At 40.4% G+C, this 26,138-nt stretch overlaps 2 protein-coding genes across 5 annotated transcripts in view; both read right to left on the reverse strand.

Moving 5' to 3' along the window:
* NCALD (neurocalcin delta) overlaps window positions 1-26,138 on the reverse strand; it is a 446,431-nt gene that overhangs the window by 171,602 nt on the left and 248,691 nt on the right. The window lies entirely within an intron of this gene.
* Window positions 22,118-25,451, reverse strand: LOC108304621 (phosducin-like protein 3). The gene is made up of 2 exons (XM_037738716.1): window positions 25,401-25,451; window positions 22,118-24,788 (listed from the first exon to the last, which is right to left on the reverse strand). Exons 1-2 carry the CDS (start codon window positions 25,449-25,451, stop codon window positions 24,099-24,101), a joined length of 741 nt encoding a protein of 246 aa, XP_037594644.1. The 3' UTR covers window positions 22,118-24,098.

Raw genomic sequence — 26,138 nt, forward strand, 5'->3', positions numbered from 1 at the left:
CCTACCTAAAGGAGCTTTGGTGCAGCTTTGAGAATAAGAAAGCGACACAGCTCCTGAGGGAACATGGGATCCAAGAAGACTTAAGGTTAGCAACAGCCAGAACACTTCCCAGGTGCCCTGAGGAACTGTTTTGAAAATATTGAGATCTGGGAAGATAGCGTAAAGTTGAAGTATGAAGTTGAACTTAGGGATCTTAGATAAGACAGTTTTACTTCAGGCATTTACACTCACAAAAAACAGTGGTCCTTGAAAAGAAGATGCTGGGAAGCATTTGGGTCTGTAGTAGGGATGGGGAATGTACAAAATGGAAAAGAGAAGGAACAAATCTTAAAAAAGTTGACATAAAGAAACTTTGGAGGTTGGGTGAGGAACACTGAGTGAGACTAGCATGTGGATTTGGTCGGGGAGAATAGTGGTTTGTAAACATTTTCAAGCCATGGAGCCCTTATTTCAGGAAAGCATCATAAGAAAAGTAGCTACAAATTGAGCTATTCTGGTTCTATAAGTTGTAGAGAACCCAGAGGGTCAGCTAACAACCTTCCCTTTCCTATGGCACCTTAGGGTCTCCACGGAGCAGCAGGGAGCTACAGGGACTGATTTATGGGGAGAATAGGAGGGAAAGGTGGAAGGTGAAGTGGCTTGGGTACTATAAAATAATTCTGAGCTGAGGAAGCAAGAGAAAACTTAAAGTTTTGTCTGGAGATTTAGGAGATCTGAGCTCCAGGTTTTCTAAGCTATTAACTCTCAAACAGACACAGAAAAAAGCTGTTAAACCTCACAGCAGCTCCATTTTCAAGATGCTTTCCAGACCTAAAAATGTTTGAGACTAATTTTAGGGAAATCATATTTACAAAAGAGGTCATGATTCCCAGAATCTATGGGTTTTATATGGAGAGTCACATTGAAATGGTCCTAAGATTTTTAATGTTTGATTTGCTTTCTGCTCTTGAAAGTTAAAGTTTCTCTAACTCAGTCCCTTTTCTGTTTTCTCTCTAAAGGATAAGATTTATAATATTAACTTCAATTTTTTGCATGTATCTGATAGTAATAAAGAAAAGTGAAAGGTAAAATCCACCCTGGAATATGTTGTTCTACAACATTGCTTCTAAGAATTTTAGGACAAATAGAATTTGGTACCTGTTTGACCCAGAAATCCTATTACTGGGTATATGCCCAAAGGAATATAAATAATTCTGTTATAAAGATACATGCACATATGTGTTCATTGCAGCACTATTCACAATAGCAAAGACATGGAATCAACCCAAATTCCCATCAATGATAGACGGGATAAAGAAAATGTGGTACATAAACACCATGGAATACTATGCAGCCATAAAAAGGAAAAAGATCATGTCCTTTGTAGGGACATGGATAGAGTTGGAAGTCATTTTCCTCAGCAAACTAACACAGAAACAGAAAACCAAACACTGCATATTCCCACTTATAAATGGGAGCTGAACAATAAGAACAAGTGGACACATTGTTCGGGTCACAACACACACTGGGACCTGTGAGGGTGGGGAGGGAGAGCATCAGGAAGAATAGCTAATGGATGCTGGGTTTAATACCTAGGTGACTGGATGATCTGTGCAGCAAACCACCATGGCACATGTTTACCTATGTAACAAACCTGCACATCTGCGCATGTACCCCTGAACTTAAAAGTTGAAGAAAAAGAAGAATTTGGTGTCTGATTTAAAAAGCACTAGGAATCTGTGACCAGCCTGGTGTTTTATAAGACAAAAAATACATGGTGATTCATAGCATAAATATGGAGCTGTTAATTTGTAAAGCAGCTATAATCAATTTCTGTCCATTATTCCTAATGTCACTCTGTAAAAGGTCTTCATTTTGCTGCCCATTTTTCAGATGAGAAACCAGAAAGACACAAAAATAAATTCAGTTAACACAGCTTCATGATGGTAGTAATTTGCCTGGCTGTATTAGCATAGGAACGGAAGTCTCCTGCATTCTAATCTTTCTAAAATTAGCCAACTGTGATGGAAAGAATCATTCATTCCATAAATCTGCCCTGAACAGAATTATGAGCAAGCAGAGACAAGCCAGCACTAACTTCTTTCATCTCTACTGCCATGACGGGCATTGAATCTGAAAGGAAGAGCGGCAACAAAGGCACGGGCTCTGAGCAAGGGAAGACAGTGCATTCACACTGAAGACAGGGGCTTGCTGTGCTTCCCCCGCCATTCACAGAACTCAGGAAGTTCTTCTGTATTCAATAAAACCAATGTAAGGGGTTTCTGTTTGTTTTTTTGTTTTTTTCCAGAGACTATTCATTCAAGGTACTTTCCATATCTGATTAGCCATTCCCTTGTCACATCTGAAGAGGCCTCTGGACGGAGCATGTACCCAAGGCCAGCCCTGCAGGGTGTTATCCAGAAAGATCAGTTACTGTGCCTTGGAGTCCATGTCACTGAAGAGGCCACAGGCTTCTGAAAGAGCCAAAGGAGTGTCACAGGCCCGGGTATCTGTCCCTACCCTGCAGAGGAAAATTCTCGCTTGATCTGGGACTGCCTCCCTCAACTCTCTAATATCCTGAAGCACTCCTTAGATGAAACAGAACCCAGGTGACTCCTTTGTCAAGGCACTTCCAAGACACTAGGAGATGGCTGGTGTCTCCTCATGTCATTAGCCATCTTCTGCTCACCTGCTGTATAAATGACCCTAACATAGAACATATTGCTTCTTAACAGGTTTTATTTTCTGTAAGTAAATGACGAGAGAGAACGAGAACAAGCATGTGCAGAGCCTATCAGGGGAAAAAAAAATCACTACACACTTACTTTAAAGAAGAACTTGTGTTAGGTTAATGTTTTCCTAGAATGCAAGTTTACCCAGGAAAGAAAAGGAACTGCAAATCTATAAGCTGTTGAGGGGCTCTTGGATGTTTTGATGAAATAAAACAGAAACAATGACAAAACCCCACAAAGTTACTATATCTTGAGCCATAATAAAGTAGAAGACATAATAACATTTTGAAAGATTTGGAACAACTTTTACCTTTGTTGTATGTTTACTTTCTCATGATGTATTCTTACGCTTTCAAATATAGTACATATGAAGCAGAGGGTAGAAGATATGCTCTTCTGATTTTTTTTAAGTTAGATCTTTGGGAGGAGGCTAAATCTATAAGTATAAAACTTATGGGGAGAATAGGAGGAAAAGGTGGAAATTGAAGTGGACTTTCTAACCTTGGAAGTGGACTGATGATTGTTACTGCTGCTTTTAAAGTAACAATTATTGTTACTACTTTTAAAGCAGCAGTAACAATCATCAGTCCAGTTCCAAGGTTAGAAAGTCATTTAATGAGAAGACCCAGATCAACAGTTGTCCAGTTGGATCCAGCAGGGTGTTAATAGGGTTTACTCAGGAAAGGAAAAGTTTCATGGCCAAATGTGTTTGAGAAAATACTGGACTAAAAGATCTCTGTTTTTTTGCTTTTGTTTTTGTTTTACTTTGAGGCAACTCAAAGCCTGATAAATGTTTCAACATGTATAGTCAATCTCAAAGCAGGGGTAAAATATAAAGCAGTTCCCAAATTTATTTGATCACAAAAACCTGTTATTCCTAGAGGATGTTATGAGATTAATGTTCTTTAGCTTAGATTTTGGGAAATAAGATAATCTATACATTTCTGTAAGGAAGAAAGGGAATGAGGGAGAAAGGAAGTGAAGAAATAACAAAATGCAAAATCTTAGCTCACCTAAAGCTGCAAGTATCTGACAAAATCATTGTTCATACAACATTTCTAGATTTAAAGAGAGAGGAAAGTGTATGGCATTCTCATTAAACTAAAAACAATACAAATAGTCAGTGTGATAAAAGCACTTAGCATTGTCACCCACAGCTCTCTCATCTACCCTCGCTCTCTCGTCTATCATATTCGCTTTTGAAAATAAAAACTAAATATAAATAAATATACTAAAAATCAAAATAAATGATGGCAACACAATTTTAAGGTTATGAATAATCAAATTCTGTCTTGGATTTGCCCCTGAGAACTGACTGGACCCACCCATATTCCATACCTGCCTCTGGATACAGGCAAACTGCAAACACCCGTTAGGACCCTCAGCAGCCACTCAAGACCTCCTGGATCCTTTGGGTTAGCACTGATCACACCAGGCACCATGCTAAGTACTTAGAGTATATTATCTCATTTAATCTTTACAACAACACCATGAAGTGGGATATTGATTTGATTGTACAGTACTATGGTCTCAATATGTCCTTCCAAAATCTATGATAAACCCCAATTTCCATCATAGTGATATTAAGAGGTGGGGCCTTTTTGAGAAGTGATTAAGTCATGAGGGCTCTGCTTTCATGAATGGGATTAGTGCCTTTATAAAACAGGGCGAAGGGCTGGGCGTGGTGGCTCATGCCTGTAATCCCAGCACTTTGGGAGGCTGAAGCAGGTTGATCACCTGAGGTCAGGAGTTCAAGACCAGCCTGACCAACAAGATGAAACCCTGTCTCTACTAAAAATACAAAAATTAGCCAGGCGTGGTAGAAGACACCTATAGTCCCAGCTACTCAGGAAGCTAAGGTACTTGAACCTGGGAGGCGGAGGTTGCAGTGAGCCGAGATCGTGCCACTACATTTTAGCCTGGGCAACAGAGTGAGACTCCATCTCAAAAAAAAAATAAAATAAAATAAAAAACAGGGTGAAGGGCACATTCTTGTCCCTTCTACCATATGAGGCTGATTCACCACTTCCACCATGTAAGGATGCAGTAAGAATGAGGAACAGGCCCTCACCTCACTGAATCTTCTGGCATCTTGAACTTGAACTTCCCAGCCTCCAGAACCATAGCAATAATTTTCTATTATCCATTTCTATAATCTGTATATTACCCAGTCTAAGGGATTTTGTTATGGCAGCCTGAATGGAGTGAGACACATGGGTAATGAAATGTGAATTCAGCAACAGGTGGTGACTTTCTCGAGGGAGTTATATTTCCCAGCCTGGAGCTCCTCCTCTGATACACTGTACTATGTTTTTTTCCACTTCCTTCCTCTCCTAATACCTTTGAACTTCTGGCCTCTGTGATGCCCTTGGTCCCTCAGACCTCAGGCTGGTCTTGGCCTTTGAACCTTGCCTTTCACTACTAGATGCAGGTGTGTCTGTCCTGCAACCCACCTCTGGCTCTGGCAAGCCAGCTAACATCAACCATGTGGCTGGAACCTTTTCCAGAACAATGGAGGCCAGGGTGAGTGACTCATTTCCATTCAGTCTCTATCTTTGGGGCAGATCCACTATGAGACATAATTTACCAGAAATCCAGTTACAAGGAGAAATGAGTATTGAAGACTAAGAAATGCATTTTGCAGGAGGCCCTTGCTGTATGGGGGCAGTGTCATACATAGAGCAGTTAGAATAGAGGTCACAAGTTCAGAAGCTCCTCTGAGGCAGGCAGGAAATTAAGCAGCTACTATGGTCTGCACTGTGGGGACTGTGCAAATTGGAGAGCGGGTGCCTCATCCAAACAGATGACTGTGGCTCAGCTGTCGTTGCCGTATTGGAAATACAAGCCTAATGATGTTGGGTATTCCCATTTTCAATGAAGTCAGGAGATGCATATTTCCATGTAAATATTTTTAACCTCTGAATTGTGTATGGGCCATACAGAATACATTTGCAGGCCAGTCAACATCCACTGATCCAGAATATTGATTTGTGAGACAAGTTGTGAGGCAGCGTTACATAGCCGTTAAAAGCACACATTTTAGAGCCAGACTGCCCATGTCCAAACCCTGGTCCCATTCACTAACTTTCATTTCACTTCTCTTTGCTTCAGTTTCCTCATCTATAAAATAAAGATAATATCAGTACCTACCTCATAGGGTTTCATGAGCATTAAATAAAGTAAAATCCACAAAGTGCTTTCAATACTATCGGACATTAGTTACATGGTAAATAAGTATTTAAAACAAAAGTTCTAAAAATAAATAAACAAACAAGAAAACAGAAAACCTGACCGGGCCAGCTTTGGAGCCTCCTGGATGGCAGCTATAGTAACATTTCTCCCTTTGGCTGGGATGAAAAGATATTTGGGAATAAAAGATCCCATAAAAATAAATGAGAAGAAGTGAAAACCCTTCATTATGGCAATTTTGGTGGCAAGCCTAAAAGACAGAGGGATCAAAATATCCCAGTACTAAAACCTGATGGTTTGATGTAGAAATGAGATTTAAGCTTATTAAAATGTATTTCTTTCTGGTGTTAATAACCCTTCACAAGACCTGGGAAATTTTGAAAGAGGGAAAGAAAATGGTTCCCCCTATGCACAAGAAGAAACAAATGACTATTTAATTCTCTAATTTTGAGTGAACTAAATTGAACCCTAGGTTTTTGTTTTGTCGGGGGGCCAGGGAGGGGGAGCTCAGTGGAAAGCAATTGCTGGAGAGTGGTGCTTGTTCTTTGCTAACAGAAAAGGAGCAGAGCAAGGAATGAAAACTCTGTAGCCTCCTCTCTTCTCAAGAGACAACTGACTTCCATCTGTTTAAACATCCCCAGGGGACCCTGCTCCCCTCATTTCCATTTAATCTCCTTTCCACCAACCTAGGGTGACATTAAGAAAACCAAACCCATTTGACACTCAAGCTCTTACACATCAAAAGTCAGGGGAGAAGCGTGGTTGACCTGTAAGCCCTGCATGAGGCACAAAGACCCAAAGAGGAAATTTCAGGAACAACTGCTGCTTCGAGGACTCTATGCCAGATATAACATGTGCTTTGGTCCAAAAGCTGGCTTGAGCCCCATAAGAGGAATAATATAAAGCACGCTTAAAATGTGAAATCTTTAGTTCTACTTGCTCTTTACTCATAAAGGAGAGAGTATTCCCTGGTGCCAACGAGGTCTCTCTGAGTCGTTTGCACTATTGGTAGCAGGCGCTGCCTGGGGTAGCTCTTAGGGTCTGTGCTTGAAGTGTGCACCAGCTGCAGCCCCAGAGATGAGTGTTGGTCCCTGTATACAAGCAGCTGCCTTTAAACAGATCACATGATTCTAATGATGACAACTGTCTCACTCTACTTTCAATCCGGTTTCAATTTGGTTACTTGCAACCTAAGACACTAAGCAGCCTTTTAGGGGTGAACCGCATTCCTGAAGCGCATGGGTCAGAAAGCTACCACATTCACTTTCTACTGTCCATGGACTTTTTCTCTCCCACTTGCTGCCTTTCCACTTTCCCCTCATTTCTCGTATTCTACTATGCTATCGTCAAATTTTCCTGGTCTTAACAGCAAGTCTTCTTTTTCTTGATGCTTCATTCCTTCTAGCATAAGACCAGAAATTGATCAATAGTTTATTTAAGTTTCAAACTTTATTTTGGTGCTGAATAAACATATAGTTTTTCTAGACTCCCATGAAAAAAAAATGGGACTTATGTTTAAAGTCAGGTAGCACACCAATTATCCCGAAGTATAACATATTTTGATATAACATCATATAGTTTTTAAAAATTTTTTCATAAAGTAACAGAGTAAGACTGGGCATCTGAATCACATGTTCAGGAAGTGCAACATTCATCCATTCACCTTACGCAATAAACCTCAATGAGTACCTAAAGGTAGCATGCACTACTAGGTACTGGGGATACTGTGATCAATAATATAGCCACTGTGCTAGTCCAACTGGAAAAGACTGGTATGCCCACACAAATACACCAGTAATGGCAGGGCTGGGTTAGAAGTGAGCACAGTGCTTGGACACATGAGTCAGAGCCTCCTGATGAGGTTGCTGGGGAGGAGGAGGAGGGGAGGGAGGAAAAAGAGGAGTCAGAGAAACAATATCATGAAAAGAATGCTCAGAGCATGAAGAATGAGCAAGTGTCGGGCAGTCAGACGGGACCAGCATCCCTAACAGGAAGAAGAGTAGTTGCAAGTGATGGAGAGGAAGTAGACCTCTTCTCTTCTAGACACTTAGGAGAATAATACCCCGTCCCCCTTGCTATTGGGTAGGACTATGACTAGCTCTAACCAACGAGTTGTGAGCAGAAGTGATATTTGTCACTTCCAGACCAGAACACTTGATTGCTGTTGTGAGATCCCTCAGTCTTACCTTTTCCTGGAAGTGAATCATCATAAGATGAGAGGAAGCCTAGAATGTAGAGTGTACATCTGAATGAGCAGCTCCAGAGAGCCATTTGTACCCACAGAGGATTTCATGTGAGTGAGAAATAAACTTTAGTTGCAATAAGCCACTGAGATTTGGGGGGCTGTTTGTTAACAGCAGCATAATACAGTCAGTCCTGATAGAAATGGCTACATTTAGAGACATAGATATACTCAAGAAATTGAATCTCAAGTTTAGAGGGAATGACAATAAGGGGTTTGCAATGATCATCACACATCTTGATAGAGATACATCAGGGCCTCAGATGGAAGGTAAGAGTACAAGTACGTAGGTGAATGACATTATGGGTGTAGAGAAAACATGAAATGTAAGTAATAAATCAGAGGGAATAGGGATGATCCCCAGAACCAACAATGAGGGGCCAGAAAGACAGAAATAAAAGACAGTGGTAACTTAGAAGCTCAAAGCTCTTAACATACCTATTGTACTGTTGATGTCATGTTATTTGCCTCTAATTATAAGGTCTTAGTAATGATTTTCTCTTCCTTTATTTGAAGTCCAGATATAATCAAATGTAGATATCTTCATGAACACTGATACTTCTTGCTGTGACACCCTCAGGGTTTAATCTCAGGCTGTCAGTAGGTTTCAGATTCACCTCTGCAGGACACCAGGGGTTCCCTGGAGGCAGCTTTGGAATAAGAAAAGGTTGGATCTAAGCCCCAACCCTGCATCAACTATAGCAGCTCTGATCTTGCTTGTTTCTTGTTTTGTTTGTTTTTGTTTGGTTTGATCTTTATTAAGACAAAGTCTCACTCTGTTACCCAGGCTGGAGTGCAGTTGTACAATCTTGACTCACTGCAACCTTCACTTCCCAGGCTCACATAATTCTCCCACTTCAGCCCCAGAGTGGCTTGGACTGCAGGCGCATGTCACCATGCCTAGCTAACTTTTATATTTTTTGTTGAGATGAGGTTTCTCTATGTTGCCCAGGCTGGCCTCAAACTCCTGGCCTCAAGCCATCTGCTGAACTTGGCCTCCCAAAGTGCAAAGACTACAGGTGTGAGCCCCCACACCCAGCCTGATCTTACACGTTTCTACATGAGCTTATGTGTAAGATTTTATTTGAAGAAACGGTGCTGCTATGAATAAAAGAAAAGAAAGAAAGAAAGAAAGAAAGAAAGAAAGAAAGAAAGAAAGAAAGAAAGAAAGAAAGAAAGATAACTGCTAGTCTAAGTGAACTAAAATATCAGAACTTATTTATATAAATATGGAATCTTATAGTATAATTAATGAGCCAATAAAATATCCTCTGTGGTAGAAAATCCTACTCCTTAACAAGGTATAAAGGAGCCCCTGGAATCCAGGCTCATCCTACTTACCCAGCCCCATAGCTTGCTGCTCTCTCCGCAAAGCGAGACCCAATCCCCAAACACATCATAGCTATTCACAGTACAATATCATGACACATACAGGTTTCTTATGATGTCCTGGCTCCTTCCACTCCTGGCAAATTGCTTCATTTCCATTAGGAGCCATTTAGACACCCACTCTCAATAGAGCCTTATCTACTTTGACCCTTTCCCCTCTCCTCAGGTAAACTATTCCTTCCAGTGTGCACACACTCACAGTCCTTCACTAATGCCTCTGGTATATTACAAATGTGACTCTCCTCCCCACCGTGCTGTGAGCTCTTTCCCCTCTAATCCCAAGTGTCCCCTGAGTAAATAAATGAAGATCATTGCAAAATTGCTTATGAACCAAGCATTGCTACCAGAAGGTTGTATCATAGCAACATAGTGAATAAATAATAGGATGTTAAGATTTGCTTCAAATTTTAACTTTCACTGAGTATATAACACTGTCCATCTTCCTCCTTTCTGTCTCCTTTTAGATTCACAGTTCTTTCGATTGGGATAGTTTCAATAAAACCTATTTGGGAGCACAACTTCTCAGTTTCTCTTTGGCATGAATTTCCAACATGGCTCCCATCCCAAACACAGTCTAACACTGACATAGCCAAGAAGACACAGATGCACGTATCTACTCACTCAAAGGCATTCTGACTTCTCTTTCCTACAGAGCTCTGATTTTTCACTGAGTTTAGTCTTCAAGCATCAGGCCCAAATAAATACTAGTGGCTTCAGACTTCTTGGCTAATACCATTGATCCTGCTAGCACACCCCCAGACAGCACCTCTGATTTGCTCTGCTATCTCCAGAGGAAGAAAAGGCCGAGATTTGCATGCAGAAGAGGACAGCAAGTCAAAGTCTGGTGACTGTTGAAACAGGGGGAAATGTCAAGGGAATGGAAGCAAAAGAGGAAGAACAAGAGAGAGAATTCTTTCTTCTTTCAGCATCAACAATTAGTTCAACTTCAGAGAGTTTTGAGGAAATTATGATAAGTTAATTAAAGCAATTAGTAAGGTGAGCAATCTGTTTTGGTTTGCACAAGACTTTCTCGGATTTAGCACTAAATATTCCACATCCCAGAAAACCCGCTAACCCTAGATCACCATAGCAATGAGATATAAAATATCTCCCAACAAATTAGCAAAGATACAAATATATACTTACAATACCTAGTGTCAGCAAGGACACAGAGTAATGAGCACTGGCATTATCAATGGGAGAGATATTGATTCAATCTTTTTGGAGAGCAATTTGTTAAAATAACAAAACCCTTACCACCAAATATACAAACTTCATGTTAAAAATGGCAAATTGAACATACCTATTGGTATCGTTTCCCAGACAAAACTCTAATAAAAATGACAGTAAAGGAATATAATTTAAATCCACACGTCAAAGAGGATGCAGAAGACATAACATCAGAAGAGAAATATCAACAAAATTCCAGAAAATGGAAAGCAGTTTCACACGTGGTTGGATTTACAGAGTGGAGAAAAACTGAAATTAACTATCTGCAGAGATTGAAGTCAATGATTTGCCCTTCAGAAGCCGGAAAAAGCCCAGGAAAATAATAAAAGTGAGGGGTGGAACTGAAAACAAGAAGGGTGATAAAAAGGCAGTTAGAAAGCATTTTTGTCCCCACATAGTCTTCTCTACCACACAGCGAGGCTGCTCCCTTCTCTATCCCAGCCTGAAGCTGGAGGTTTGCTCACGAGAGACTGAACCAGAGAGGTTCTGAAGGAAAGGCACAGCAGGGAGTGGGAGTCGGACCAGAGGTTGAAAATGGGATTCACAGTTCCCATCCTGTACTCAGCATCTAGAATGTCAGCAGCCTGGCAAAACATTGGAGGATTTGTCTTTGAAGAAATAGAATAGCCCTAAGGAAAAGTCTATAGTACAAATATTTATGGGTTCCTCAACAAAATGAACAAGTGTCTGAATGATAGCCCCACAGAGAATCCCAAGGAGCTCCATTCCTGCACGCAGAGTTCCCAATGAGCTTGTGAGTATATTACACTTAATTGTGAATGGAAAACATAATGACCGGACATTTGAGAACAATCTCAAATGAAAGACATGCAACAAAACAAGAGGAGAAATGAACTTGGAAGAAACAAAAAATATTGGAGGCAGAAAAAATTTGACAATTGTGATGGTTAATATTGAGTGTCAACTCGATTGGATTGAAGGACGCAAAGTATCATTTCTGAGTATGTCTGTGAGGGTGTTGCCAAAGGAGATTAACATTTGAGTCAGTGGACTGGGAGAGGCAGATCCATCCGCAATCTGGGTGGGTACTATCTAATCAGCTGACAGCATGACTGGAATAAAGCAGGCAGAAGTTCAAAGGAATAGGCTTGTTGAGTCTTCTGGCCTCCATCTTTCTCCTGAGCTAGATGCTTCCTGCCCTCGAACGTCACAGACTTCAAGTTGTTCAGCTTTTAGACTCTTAGACTTACACCAGTGAGTTTGCTAGGAGATCCTGGGCCTTCAGTCACAGACTGAAAGCTGTACTACCTTTTGAGGTTTTGGGACTTGGACTGGCTTCCTTGCTCCTCAGCTTGAAGACAGCCTATTGTGGGACTTCACTTTGTGATCATGTGAGTCAACACTCCTTAATAAACTCCCCATCATACATACATTTATCTTATTAGTTCTGCCCCTCATTCATCCATTAGTTCTGTTCCCTGACTAATACGATGATCATTAGAAGCCTCAGAAAGGCACTATATCCATGACCAATAATAGGAGGCTAGATAAGAACCCCTTAGCAAATTAACAAAGAGACCTTAGAAGCTAAAAGCATGAGAGCAGAAATATTTTAAGCTTCATAAACAATTTTGGAGATGCAATTTAAGAAATCTTCCTACACATAGTATAAAAAGAAAGAAATGTGAGGAAGAAGAATAGAGAGAAAGGATAAGAAGAGGAATACATTAAACCAACGTATCCTTGTTCCATTATGAACAATAGAAATTCTGAAAGAGAAAATATCAGTACGTTCCAAAAACAGTAATAGAAGAACATTTCCCAAAACGAAGAGCATGAGCTTCCAGATTGAATGTGCCCATGTGCCAAAGGCCTGGCACAATACATTTTTTAAAAGACTCGAATAGGGCATATCATTGTGAAATTTTTAGAATGTCAGAGATAAAGAGAAGATTCAAAACTTTCTAGAGATACATGATAGGTTATTATTTTTTAAAGACTTAGAAATCAGAATTGCATTTTTGAAAATTTTCAAAACCAGCACTGTACTTAAGACCATGGAACATTGTCTTCAAAATGTTAAGAGGAAATGATGTCCAGTGATGAATTATATTCCAAGCTAACTTTGAAATCAAGAACTTAATGATGATATATTTTCACACATGCAAGTATTGAAACTTACCTCCAATGCACCCTTTGTTAAGCTGCTGTCTCACGAAATTACTGGAGGCTGTGTTCTATAAAAACAAGGATGAAAACTTGGAAAGACGAGGACATGAAGGCCATGGAGGACATCCAACACAAGAAACAGGGGAATCCTACCAAGATGATGATGAAGTGGATTCTCGGAACAACAGTACATAGTTAGGTTTAGAGAGTAATAACTCCTGATTGAAACAGAAGAGCAGAGAGCTCCCATAAAGACAGCTCCAAGAACCACATGAAGAAGAAACTTCTAAAGCACCAGAAATGCTGACCCTTACTGAGAAAATTGGTCTGCCCTCCTGGAGCTCTGGCCATTAGCAATGAAGTCCAGGAGAATTTAAAAAGTTGTACAAGAAAGGAAATGTAATCATCACATGTATCCATGTGGCTTATATGTTGGCTATAATGAGGCGACCATAATGACATAAACAGTGAATATTGTTTTAACTCATAATTGTCATAGTGTTGTATTGGGAAGCTGGAAGAGAAGGTGAGCACTGGAGAACTGAGGGAGAGCTGGGGAATGGGGGAATGAGAGGAGCTAAATCATCATCTTCCATTGTAAGGAGATTGTGTTAAAATTGAGAAACAGCAGTATAAGGAGATTGTTTAGAAATATGGAGGGAGTGGTAAGCTGTAACTGCTTGTACTGACCCTGAAAGCTGACTGTTACATTTTTAGAAATTTTGTAAGCTGGTTGTTAAACACAGTCATGATTTAGAATTAAATTATATAAGCTTATGGTAAAATAAATTATATTTAAAAGCCAAGGTAATACATTTAAAAACTCATCACTCCTCTAGAACTGGAAAAGCAAGGAAAGGATTCTCCCCTGGATTCCACAGAGGGAACTGGCTCTGTCTATATATTGGCTTCAGCTCGGGGAATCTCAGTTCAGACTTCTGGCGTCCCGAATTGTAAGACAGCAAAGCTGTGTTACTTTAAGTCATTAAGTTTGTAGTCATTTATTATATCAGCAAAAGAAAACTAATATGGGCAGCTTTTTCCTCTTGATTTGGGTTGTTGTGGGTCTGAGTGGACAGGAAACTGAGAGATCCCTGGCCTAGGGGGAGTTGACTGTGGAGCTCACTAAATTCTTGCCACCCTCCGACTCAGTGGGGTTTCTCAGTTTACTTTGGAAGAGACCACTGTGGCTCTAGCTGTCAAACCACACTATATACAGAAGTGCTAAAAACATGGGTGGAACACACAGGTAGGAGGAGCAGAGGGAAAAAAGACCTCATGAAACCCTGGAAGACATAGACTGAGCAAACCAAAATAAATATTTTAAACCCATATGCATGATAAAAAGCAAAAACAAAACAGCTCACCAAAATATACAAGTGCCCTACCTCAAGAAAAGTAAACCTGAAAATTGCAATCTAAAAGAACAAATATATCCAATGATAATGAATCATTAGACAGCTTTGTGTTGAGCACCTGCTATAAAAGACAACTTTAGGTTTCTATTGTGTTCGCTCATATTTTGTTACATTTCTTATATATATGACTCCATTTGAAACCCTATGTGTTCGTAAGATAGGAAGGAAGATGAGAACATCAATGTTCACCAAAAGTAGATGCCTCATCCACGTAAGTTAGCTTTCAAGGCTTTGTGTGTTCCCAGGTCTCCACTCCATGTCCAGGTACTATTTTTTTTTCACTGTACAATGCTGCCATAAATAGAAGATACATATCCTTGCCCTCAGAGAATCTGCAATCACTTATACCACAATTATACAACTGTCATTTAAAATAATAACAATTCCACAAATCTGTAAAAGGATTCATCACCAGGCTGCCCTTAAGTAGTAAACAAGACTGTTGCCTTCCATGATACCACCAAGTATTTATTTAAGAATTCGAAGTTATTGTGACTTAAAATCAATCCAAAACAAAGTATGGACTTCCACAGATATTACAATATATGCTAATGAAGAAATGGATACAATTATAAAAATTTGTTTTAGTTGCAGTTTTTCAAGAATACAGTTTTTAACGTAAAGTAAATCTATGCAATAATAAACTCCTTATGCAAACTGATATTTTGTGATATTTTCTAGGACTTACAGAATTCTCCCTAACCAAGTTTGAGGCTACAGGCACAACACCTTTTTTAGGGGCTGTTTCCAAATGAATGGTGTTTTAATTATGATCCATGAGGCCTCCTTAGTCTTGATCTTTCAAAGTCTTGGACAAAAGTTAGAAAATGTTTAGTATGTGCTTCACTTTGCTTTTTTCTAAAAGCAAACTATTTGAATTACAAGCAAATAGTAATTAGTGATTAATATCTCATAGCATAATAAAGACACTTAATTTTAATTAAAATTTCAAAAATGACAAATATCCAAGTAAAGCTGTGTATATTTCTCACTGACTTTGATTGCTGTCATTTATCATTTAATCGCACACTAGTTTTCTCTAACAGGGACAAACAGAAAACCCCTTCTGCATTTGGGGAAGAGTCAAAGTCAGGTCACAAGCCCTGTCCTTGACTTCCCAGGATGAGTGTTATGTGACTAAAGAAAATTTTTTCCAGCTCGCTCTGGCAGTTTACTCCCTTTTAAAAAGGTAGCATTTTTTTTTTTTTTTTAAGCCTGTATTCCCAGGCAGTCTCCCATCCAAGTACTAACCAGTCCCGACGCTGCTTAGCTTTTGAGATCAGATGCGTTCAGGGTGGTATGGCCGTAGACAAAAGGCAGTATTAATAATGTACATTTGTTAAGCACTTACTGTCTCCCAAGTACTCTGCTACAAACCTTCACATATTATTTCATTTAAGCTTCAAAACAACCCAAATAAATCAGGAGTTTCTGTCGTCTTCAGACATGAAGACCCAGGAAGAAAAGTCAAGCGTGTAAGTCCTCACAGCTCCTGAGCAGTGGTTCTGAAATCAAATCTAAGCAAGCTGACACTAGAGCCTGTTTCTTTCCCCACGCTGTGTGCTCACCACCTCAGAACTCCCACATACATTCCAAAACTCCGCCTCATGCCATCACCTCCTCATTCCCTTTCATTTGGGAGTCATTCTCACGGTGCAAGGTATGGGATGCTGGAAGATCGGAGCCTATCTCACCTGTGACTATTTTCTTATCAACCTGGGGTTTTTTCTTTGACCAACTAGATTTACCCACTCAGCCTGGATATCCGTTCCGTAACTGCAGGGATGAGGTTTCTTTCCATTTGCCAACTTGGCCTCTGCCAAAGTTTTGCTTTCAATTTTTGGAAAGACTATATCACTTCTATCGCCTCCCCTTTCTTTTTGAAATGTCTTTAAACCATGTTTCTCACTTTTTTTTTTTTTTAAACCCAGGCTTCCTCCATCATCATCTACTTTCTCCCACCAGCCAGGAGGATTTAGGCTGGCATTCCATTCTGTGGTTGGTATTCTTACAATAATAGGGGATTGGAAATTTAGAGATGCTTCCTTGGGAGGGCAGGCCTCCATTCCTGCATTGAATAGAATTCAATTCTTTATCATTCCACATATTAATATCATATTAGGTAATCATTAAATGCTTTGAAAAACACAAAAGCACTTTGAGAGGCTAGAGAGTGACAGGTAAGAGTGGGAAGGACTATTTCAGACAGAGGGGTGGAGGAAGGGCTGTCTGAGGCAGTGACATTTGACAAAAATCTGGATGAAATGCGGTAGTGAGTCGTGTGAACGTTGGGGGAAGACTTACTTGGCAAGAAAGGAGAAACCAGGGTTGTGGTTTAAGTCCTAAGGAGGGGAGCTTTTAAAAAATACAGATGCCCACTTTGCATCCCTTAGCAGTAACTCAGAATCTCTGGGGTTTGGGGCCTGGGCATTAGTGTTTTTTTAAAATCTCCCCACATGAATCTAACACGCAACAGAACGGAGAACTGAACTACATTAACCAACAGTCAGAACAGCACCTTGTAATCAGATAGCATTATAGGCGTTCAAAAGCATTTCCATGCACTGTACATAATTTCAATTAAGCTCAATCAATCTATAAGACACTTAAAGCAAGTCTACTTACTGCCATCAGTGGCTCAGAGAACACAAAACTTTCACCTGTGGAGTTGTAAGTTCCAGTTTCTTTCCAAGGCTACCAGTGTGTGCAGATGTGTCTCCTCTACATACAAGGATATCAACAACCAACAACAAAGCAGAACCATGACCTACAAAAGCCACAGTGCATGTGAGAGGGACGGAACACCAGTGCCGATGAGGGCAGGTGGGATTACTTACAGATGCCTCCATGGAAAAGTAGAATCTTAAATGCTGACAGAGTAAAGGAGAGAGTTCTGAGAGAGAGAGGTGAGACAGGCATTTTAAGGTAACAACAAACAGCGTCTTTATAAACACTTGACAAGAAAAGCCATATTTTCTATGGCCTGATAGGATTGTTCCAATTTTCTAGAAGGACAAAAAGTCCTTATAATCTTTATCTGTCTTAAACGAAGGACTCAAAATAGATTTGAGTTTATAACAGATTGGTTAGAATATTTTTATTATAATAAGTGTTCTCATCAGCAGATGGGACAGTTCAAGGAGTCAACAAGAAGTAAGAGGGTTCTAGTTTCTCCCTGATAATGGACAGACATGCACACATGCACATCTAAGATGATGTGTATAAATATTCTACATCCAGACTAAGAGAGATTTTGAATGATGGAAACTCATGTTTCTAATTTCATTGTGGCCAAAGACAATTTATCATTATTCCCAATCAATTTTATACCAAAGAACCAATCAAGTTAAAACGGTTTGAATTCCCTTTCCTGCTGTTTGTTGGAGTTTGAGGCACAGAAGTCAAATCTTTTCCCTGAGTTTCTGTTTAGGAGGACACCTGGAGGGCTATTCTAGCCTCTCTTCTCCCTGCCTCATGGTCCTGAGGGAGAAGCCGTGTTTTCTCTCATCAATTCTTTGGGGATAGAAACTAGGAATGTGGAGCCTCAGCCCTTCCTCACTCATTGTTTCTCTTTGGGGTGTCAGCTGCCTGCAGGAAACATGAACACTTGCATGGCCATAGCCTGTGCTTTAAGGAGGTTTATATTGTGGGGAGAGTCGCTGGGGTTTCCTTTCTCCTCTCTCTCTCTCTCTTTCTCTCCTCTCTCTTTCTGGGTGGCCGCAGTGGTGATGTTTCTGCATGTGATATTTCTTCCATTAAGTGTGAATTCACAAGTCATGCTCTCCCGTACGGTAGGTTTACTGGATCCTGGTGCAAATGAAATCAAGACTTTTCTCTACCTACCCTCCATTACTCAGTGCCATTGTATTTCTGCTATGGTCTATGAAAATAATAAATACTTGGTTTGGGGACTATCCTTGTGCCTAAAATAATTTTTTAGGAGCCAGAGACTGTCTTATTTTAAATTTTAAGTGGATGGGGCTGGTTCTATAATAATCTTAGGTCGACTATCAACTCTTCAGATGTATTAAAAAGTGATCTACTTGGGTGATTTTGGGTCTATTTCCTAGTGCTTCAGTACTTAAGAGAACTACATCCATTCCTGGAAGATAGCCAGGCTGGAGCTGTTGAAGGAGCCTCAGCTGTCCCCAGGCACCAGAGCAACCATCCATATCAGTCTCCATTAACTTCCATGTTGTTAAAGACAATGGTCAATTCTCAGCCTTCACTCTCCCGCGTCCCAGCAGCATTTGACACAGTTGGTCAGTACCTTCTCCATGAAATGACTTCTAATTCCTGCCTTCCCAAATGATTTTCCCTGCCTGGTTCCCCCTCATCTTCCTGATCTCTATGTTGAAGTCACCCAGAGCTTCCGTCTAGAAACTCTTCTTTTTTCCATCCACACACACTTTCCAGGGAATCTCATCCAGTCCTGAGGCTTTAAATAAAATCCACATGCCGACAATTACCAAATTTGTATCTCCAGTCTGGCTCTTTCCCCTGAACTCCAGATATCTTCAAATACCTACTCATCTACTTTTGCCTAATAGATGCTTAGGACTTCATATGTCCCCAGATTCTTGATCTTTCCTTCAAGCTGTTTCCTTCCCAGTCATTCCCACTCTCTTAATGGCAATTCCATTCTGGTTGTTTAAACCACAACCATGGTGGCGTTCATAACTTCTCATTTCCTTATAGCCCAGATACAAGAGAAAATCCTGTTATACTATCAAAACAGATCCAGGTTCTGACCTCTTCTCTATTACCACCATTTCCACCACCAAATTTTAACACTACCAGCCATTCCAAGGGGTACTACAATGGCCTCCTAACTGTTGTCTCTAGTTCTGTCCTTACTTTCTTCAGCCTCTTCAGAATACAGCAGCCAGAGAGGTCTGACTTCAAGTCAGAGCATGTCGCTCCTCTGCTCAAGATCTTCCAAGCAATCCCATCCTACTCAGAGTGAGTGCCAGAGTTATCTTTAAGATCCCTCCATGCTCTGGCTTCCTTTTCTCCTCTGACCACCACCTTCTACAATCCCCCGTCTCTGTTTTCTCCGCTCCAGCCACTCTGACCTTCCACTATTCTTCAAGCACGCCAGGCCACACCCAACACCAGCCTTTGTCCTGGATAATCCCTCGTCCTGGCACGGTCTCCCACCAAGTCTCTGCCTGGCTACTTCCTTCATTTCCTTCAGGCCTTTTCTCAAAAGTCACCTTCTCAATAGAACTAACCTTGGCCATTCTACCTAAAATTTCAAACTGCCCATCTTCAATTTTCCTATGTTTTTTCTCCTTAGCAATCATCACTACCTAAAATACTACATATTTTACTTGTTTGTGTTGTTTCCGATTTAATGTCAACTCCATAAGGGCATGGTTGTATCCTTTTCGCTGCTCTATTCCCAGGACCTAGCTCAGTGCCTGGTGGACAGCAGAAGCTCCATAAATTATTGTCAAACGACTAAGTGATGATGGAACAACTTCTTAGAAATTTCTGAAGTAATTTTGGACTTCACCTTAGTGATGGAACTTCGATTTCCTTTGGGTTTTTAACTCCACAGGAGGAGAGCTTTCAATTTTTGACTTCAATTCCTTTGGACTTTAACTTTGGAATTTTCACTGGCAAGGGGATTTAATTTGTAAACTTTCTGTCTGTGAAATTTGTAATAGAAAAGGGTTTATACAAATTGAAGGCATTGCCATATTGTGGGCATTTTATTAATATTTATCTCAAAGTTGTCATATTATCTCCCTGCTACATCTCTGATGAGCCTACTGAACAATGTGACATAATTAGGGATGAATTTTTCAGCTTCGGGTAATTTAATTAATGCACCATTTCTGAATTTGACATTGAAGTTCATTGTTCACTTATTCAATAAAATGTCGTCTGTGCCAAGGTATGCTGTGCTCACTCATTTGAACCAGGGGTCAGTTGCAAATTGGAGGGCTGAGAGCCATATCTGGTCCCCCCCCTCCACTACTTAGTGGAGCGCCTGCACATTGTTTGAAACAAAATGAAAGTAGATTTTTGGTTTTGGTAAGATATAGCAACACTGGGCCCCTTCCTTGGCACTGTATTTCTACTGCCTGCTTTAGAAGGGTCCAACAGTCTCCATTTGCCCACAGCCCACCTCCAGGCATCCAATCATGCCACTTCCCTGGCTGCTGGAGAAACACTGCTTGTAGATGCCAGCATCTGCCCCCTGCTCTGGTCCTCTAGTCTTAGAGGGCCCCACTTTCACCTTTTTTTGTCTATGCTCCTCCTCATGCATCAAAAAGTCTGCGAGTCCTGTGCCCACACTGAGCTTCCTCTGACCTTCTCCTAAACCCTGACAACTCTCTGTGTATCCTGGAATTCCCTGTACAGTTGGCCTGAGCTAAAGCAGGAGAACAGGGTCTGGAGGCAGGGAACCTAAGGCTGATTGCCGCTGACTTCCTAGAACTAAATCAAAAGGAAAACTCCAACTTTTCATACTTAAGTTACAAAAGAACCAAAGGCTACTCTCTTTGCAAACCTCCCCCATTTCAGCATGACAGAAGGAAACTTGAAAGCACCTTTAATTGGTTGCTTTCCACAACCAATCAGACATTTGCATAGGAGTATAATTTTGTGACTTCAGTCTCTGATTGGTTTCAGAAAGCAACCAATCAGACTGAGCAGAGGCAACTACTTCATTTGCACAGGATGTATGCTGGGTGCCCAGTGGAAAACCTCTAGAGGGTATCTGGACCCCAGAAGATCCTGTAACCAGTGTCCTTGAGCCACTGCTCGCCCACTCCCATCCTGTGGAGTATACTTTCATTTTCAATAAATCTCTGTTTTCACTGCTTCGTTCTTTCCTTGCTTTGCTGTGTATTTTGTTATTTGTTCAAAATGCCAAGAACCTGGACAAATTGCAGTCAAGACCCTCTACTGGTAACAGGGCCACTGTTAGCGCCTGTGTGAGCCCTTGCCTGGGGAGATCCTCCCAAGAGCAGACAAAACAGTTCTAGCGTAGGGGCAGCGATGGTAAAGGATGGAGCTGGAACTATGTGAGCCTGGAGATAGGCCTCCCAAAGACACCCACATTCTAATCCCTAGGGCCTATGAATATGCTGCCTTCTATGGTAAGGAGACTTCACCAATGTGATTAAGTTAGGGATCTCAGGATGGGAAGATTATCCTGGATGATCTGGAGAGGCCCAATGTAATCACAAGAATCCTTACAAGAGAGAGGGAGGAGGATCAGAGTCAGCAGTAGGAGATGTGGTGATGGAAGTAAGAGGTTGGAGTGATGAGATAAAGGGGCTCTGAGCTAAGGAATGTGGGCAGCCTAGAGAGGTGGCAAAAGGCCAGGGAAGACATTCTCCCCATAAGGCATCCAGAAGGAATGCAGCCCTGATGGGACCTTGATTTTAGACTCTGATCTTCAGAACCACAAGATAATAAGCTGGCACTGTTTTAGGTGACTACATTTGTGATTAATTTGTTATAGCAGCTACAGAAAACTAATACAGCTTGATTGCATGAGAGTCCTGCCCCAAAGAGCCAGGGATGGGAAGGAAAGAGAAGGTGAGGGGCTGCAGGTTTCTATCTGTACTGTTGCCTCAGGAACCCTCAAATGTTAATTGGTAACAATCATTAATTGATAACAATACAGGCTCAAAGCCCTGTTTTAATAAAAGACTTAAACCAAAGTCTACACATGTATACTAATTTTTAAGTGTCATATCTGTGCAATGACCAAAATTCTAGGTATTGTTAGCATAATGGCATACAAGTAATCCCCCCATTTATGTATTTGTTATAAAATCATTCATGAGTGTGTTACAAAGAATAATTTAATGAAATCACGAAAAACCAGATACAAGCAAGAACAATATTTTACTGGGGCTTGATTTCATGTATCTTTTTGACAAGCTTCAAATCAAATTTCTCAAACATTTACATGTGTTTTCTGTTCCCAGGAAATAGACACCATAATATTTTATTTTACAGTTTGAAAATTGAGGAAATTAAAAGCAGAAAATATACTAGTTCATGAGCATGGGCACAACTAATTCACCAGAAGAAGAGGGGACTGAATTAGATGTTGTGTTCTTTCCAACTCAGCCTCCTATCATTCTCTTAATTTCATATACTTAAAAATTTCCCATCAGAAATATAATTACTTCAATAGTTTAGATATAAATAAAAGTGACTTTTTTTCCCTACTAAAGAGCAATGTTAGAAATGAGTGTTTCAGAGGATAGACAGAACAAATGTAAGAAAACCTTTTCCCATAGTTTCTGTCTTATCTTAGGGGATTCTGTTAAAGCTTGGCTTGGCTGTGCATGTACTTATCAAGATCCCTTTGTTCACATAAAGTTCATATGAAACAAATAAACAAGAATAAAAATCAAATAAAAGAGAAGGCACTTAATAATCCTTTTTTTTCCTGATTCCAATGATTTGAGTTGTTACTTTGCTTGAACCATTTCAGGAATCAGGCAAGGGTAGCACCTGAAACTCACTTTAACTCAGTGGCCCACACCCATGCAGTGAATTCCCTTCTGGAAGAGGCCAACTCAGCACTGCTCCTGCTGAGATTCATGTACTCTACACAAAGGTTGGACTTAGTCAAAGCATTGACAGAGTCTTGTAAATTCTGAAAAGTGAAAGATGATTTGTTTGTTTTGTTTTGTTGAAGGCAAAGGTCTGGAGAAAGAGGATTTGGCTTATAGGTCAACCTCTAAAGATTCTCAGGAATAAAGTAAAGAAGAGAAAATAACGAGGGAATGAGGAAAGAAACAATCTCTACCAAAAAGGTTCAAAAAGCGTTCAAGGGACTATGCTCTACCAAAAAAAAAAGAAAGAAGAAAGAAAATGTTCATGAGATATCTAAAGAACAGCTGGCCGAAATTGACCTGAAAAATGTAACTTCAAATGAATGTTCTCTCAAGTCTGGAAAGAAACCAAAACCTTATTATAAATATCCTAGTTGAGGTTTTAGAAAAACAGTATATGAAACTGCATTTCATGTGCTTTGAGTGCAATTTAATTCTTAGGTTTCCCCTAAAATTCATCCCTGGAAACAGTAACTGATAGCATTCCTGGCACAGCTTAACAAAGAGCTTCTTGTCTTTTGGCTGAATCTGTTCTATCTGCTATATGGACCATACCTAGTTACCTCAGAGGTTCCCAGTTCCTGTCCCCTTTTGGAAAGGATGGAAATGACATCAGCACTCCCTCTTAATGGGCACTATTTTTAAACAGAAAAATCTGGAAAAGCACAAAACAATACAGATTTTTTTTGTTGTTTTTATTGTTGTTGTTGTTGTTGTTGTTGTTTTCCCCCAATCAGCCTTTGTGCAGCTGACTTGGCTTCTAACATACCTCCCTCCTCCTAATCAAAATTCTAGATTGGGACTCATCAGCTTCAACAGGGGCCTAGCACAATGCATGCTAGACCTCAACACAGTTCCCCTCTACAGGGCTGGGACCAGCTGCAGGCACTTACTTCAGCTGTGTGCCAGGGGAGATGTTCCCAAACAGAGATATTTTAATCCTCTGGAATTCAGAAATTTTTTTTCCATACCAATAGCTGGTTTTAATTTTTTTTAGAGGAAATACTATAGTTAAAAATAAAAAGAGTTCCAAAATATTTAACAGAACTTGAGGAATGATTATTTCTAAAATGTAAAGATTTAAAACATAATATATAAAACTAAAAACCAGAAGGATTCATTCTTGCTTCTTCCTTTTTAAAAAAAAATCCAGACAATTTGTCACAAGAAAGTTCAGCAAGTGATAGCAGCTGCAGCCTCAGTCACCCTCGGAATCACTGTCCCTTCTTCTGGGGACAGCGCACAGCACTGAGGAGAGCAACATGTCTTCAACCAGCTTCTTAGGGTTTTCCTCCAGGTTCATCTTAATTGTTCCAGATTCAGACAGTTTCCACTCCAGCTCATCTCTTGTTAGGTTCATGCCGCCAAACACCAGAGGATCCATCAACTGAGATTTGATATCTCCTTCCAGGTAAAGGAATCTATCCAGATTCTTTTCAGGATAATTGGGCATGCAGGTTGTTGAAATGGCTTTGATAAATCTGACATCAGGAAACTTGCTGGCAAGTCCACTGAGGTGCTGATTTATCACAGTACAGAAGGGAATTCCTTGTTTGTAAAGGTGCAAGATGACCCACAAGCCCTCACCGGCTTTGGTAACTTCTTGAACATAGTTCTTCCCTGAGATCTCCAAAATTTCTCCAAATTTATTCTTCAGTTTAGTTGCTTTCCACTCAGCCAGTCTCTGCCATCTGTATATTTCAATAACATGTTCATCCTCCTCATTAAACTCATCTTCATGATCCTCCGGCTCTTCCAAAGTCCTATCTTCATATGTTGTCACCACTGACTGCTGGAGGATGCAATGCTCCCCTTCTGTCTCCTCTTCTAATTCTTTCAGACTTTCCTTGTTGGGTGAGATGCCTTTTTTGCATAAGATGTAATTCCACTAGTGCCTGTGTTGGTCCTACATCTTGTTTCCAATTGCTCAAACCAGTTGTGCTGCGGAATTCAGATTTTCTAAAAGCATGTTTACAATTTAAATTTGGCTGACCCTTGCAGATATGTGGGCCTAAGTCAATCAAATCTACATTATGATAAAGGCTAACGTCCTTCCCTTTCTTAATCAAGCATGAAAAGGTGTAGAGAAAGTCCACAGTCATTTCTAACTCTTTCTATTAGTCTTAAATCTATCTTTCATGCCAAAACTATATGTCATGGAGGAGCTGACGTGTTCAGAGCATGATCCAAATAGCAGGAAGTGTATTGAAGAGTGCCATCCTTTGGGCCTCCGAGCTGAGCCTTTGTGTGTATCTAATCAGTTCTCACATTGTAAGAGAGAGAGACTCCGTAAGTCCCAAATGAGGAGGAACTGAGGATCTCTGCAAAGTCTCTCACCTTCCACTAATGCTTTGCTTCTGTGAGCATCTGCATTTCTCTGCAGTACTTCCCCCACCACTCCTCTCACTTTTCTGCTGTTTTATTTTGCTTCATTTAATTGCTTTTTCCCTTCAGCATATTGCTTTGCCATTGACTTCTATGTTTTAAGCCAGCAAAATACCTTTCTTTCTTCTTTCCAGCAGCCCTTGGCCTCTAGGGAAGGCTTAGTCATTTCTGCACTACATTCCAAACCAAAATAAAGTGAATAATCTCCAATGCCTTGGAAGGGGCTCCCCTAGATTTTCATTGAGAATGGCTTTTTCTTTCCTCCCAAGGTTTAAGGTCACTGGAAGGACACTGAAGATGGTGAAGCTCCAGAGCTCTGTCCCTCTTCATGGTGGTGTTTCCCAGTGTGTGAAAGGCAAACCACTGGAGTTACTCAAGACAATTTTAGTGGTACATAGTTACGGTGGATTGTGGTTGTGTATTTTCATGTGCTTTAGAAAAAAATATAGCTGGCACATCCAATTTCAAAGCTATTCACAGCTATAACCACTGCTTAGGGCAAGTGCAAGTTAAAATATAAAGAGGAAGTTGTTTAAAGAAAGACACTAAGTAAAAAATACTATAGCTAGAACGTGATGTAGTGAAAATCATGTAGATGAAACCTGAATGACAAAAGCCTGGGAAATGCTGCTTGATGGAAATGACTTGGACCTCGGAAGAACGAAGCATGATGTCAGCTCTGGACATACTGCCGCCCCCTTTGCAAAGCCCTGAGCTTGGGGTAGAGGGTGGGAAAGCAGCTGTTAGCCTATGAATCACCAGGCTAGGATTCACAATTTCACACCAGGGACCAAAAATACACAGAAATGTTTCTGAATGGATAAATCAACTTTATATTTTGCTATAACCAAGG

The sequence above is a fragment of the Cebus imitator genome, unplaced genomic scaffold (assembly GCF_001604975.1).
Source record: "Cebus imitator isolate Cc_AM_T3 unplaced genomic scaffold, Cebus_imitator-1.0 Scaffold56, whole genome shotgun sequence".
NCBI classification, from domain to species: domain Eukaryota; kingdom Metazoa; phylum Chordata; class Mammalia; order Primates; family Cebidae; genus Cebus; species Cebus imitator.

Excerpts from the sequence above, each read along its gene's own strand:
- LOC108304621 (XM_037738716.1), bottom strand. The coding sequence starts at position 25,451 with ATGACTAAGCCTTCCCTAGAGGCCAAGGGCTGCTGGAAAGAAGAAAGA. Across the intron at positions 24,789-25,400 it reads GCTGGAAAGAAGAAAGAAAG|TGGAATTACATCTTATGCAA; the intron begins GTATTTTGCTGG and ends CACAGGCACTAG.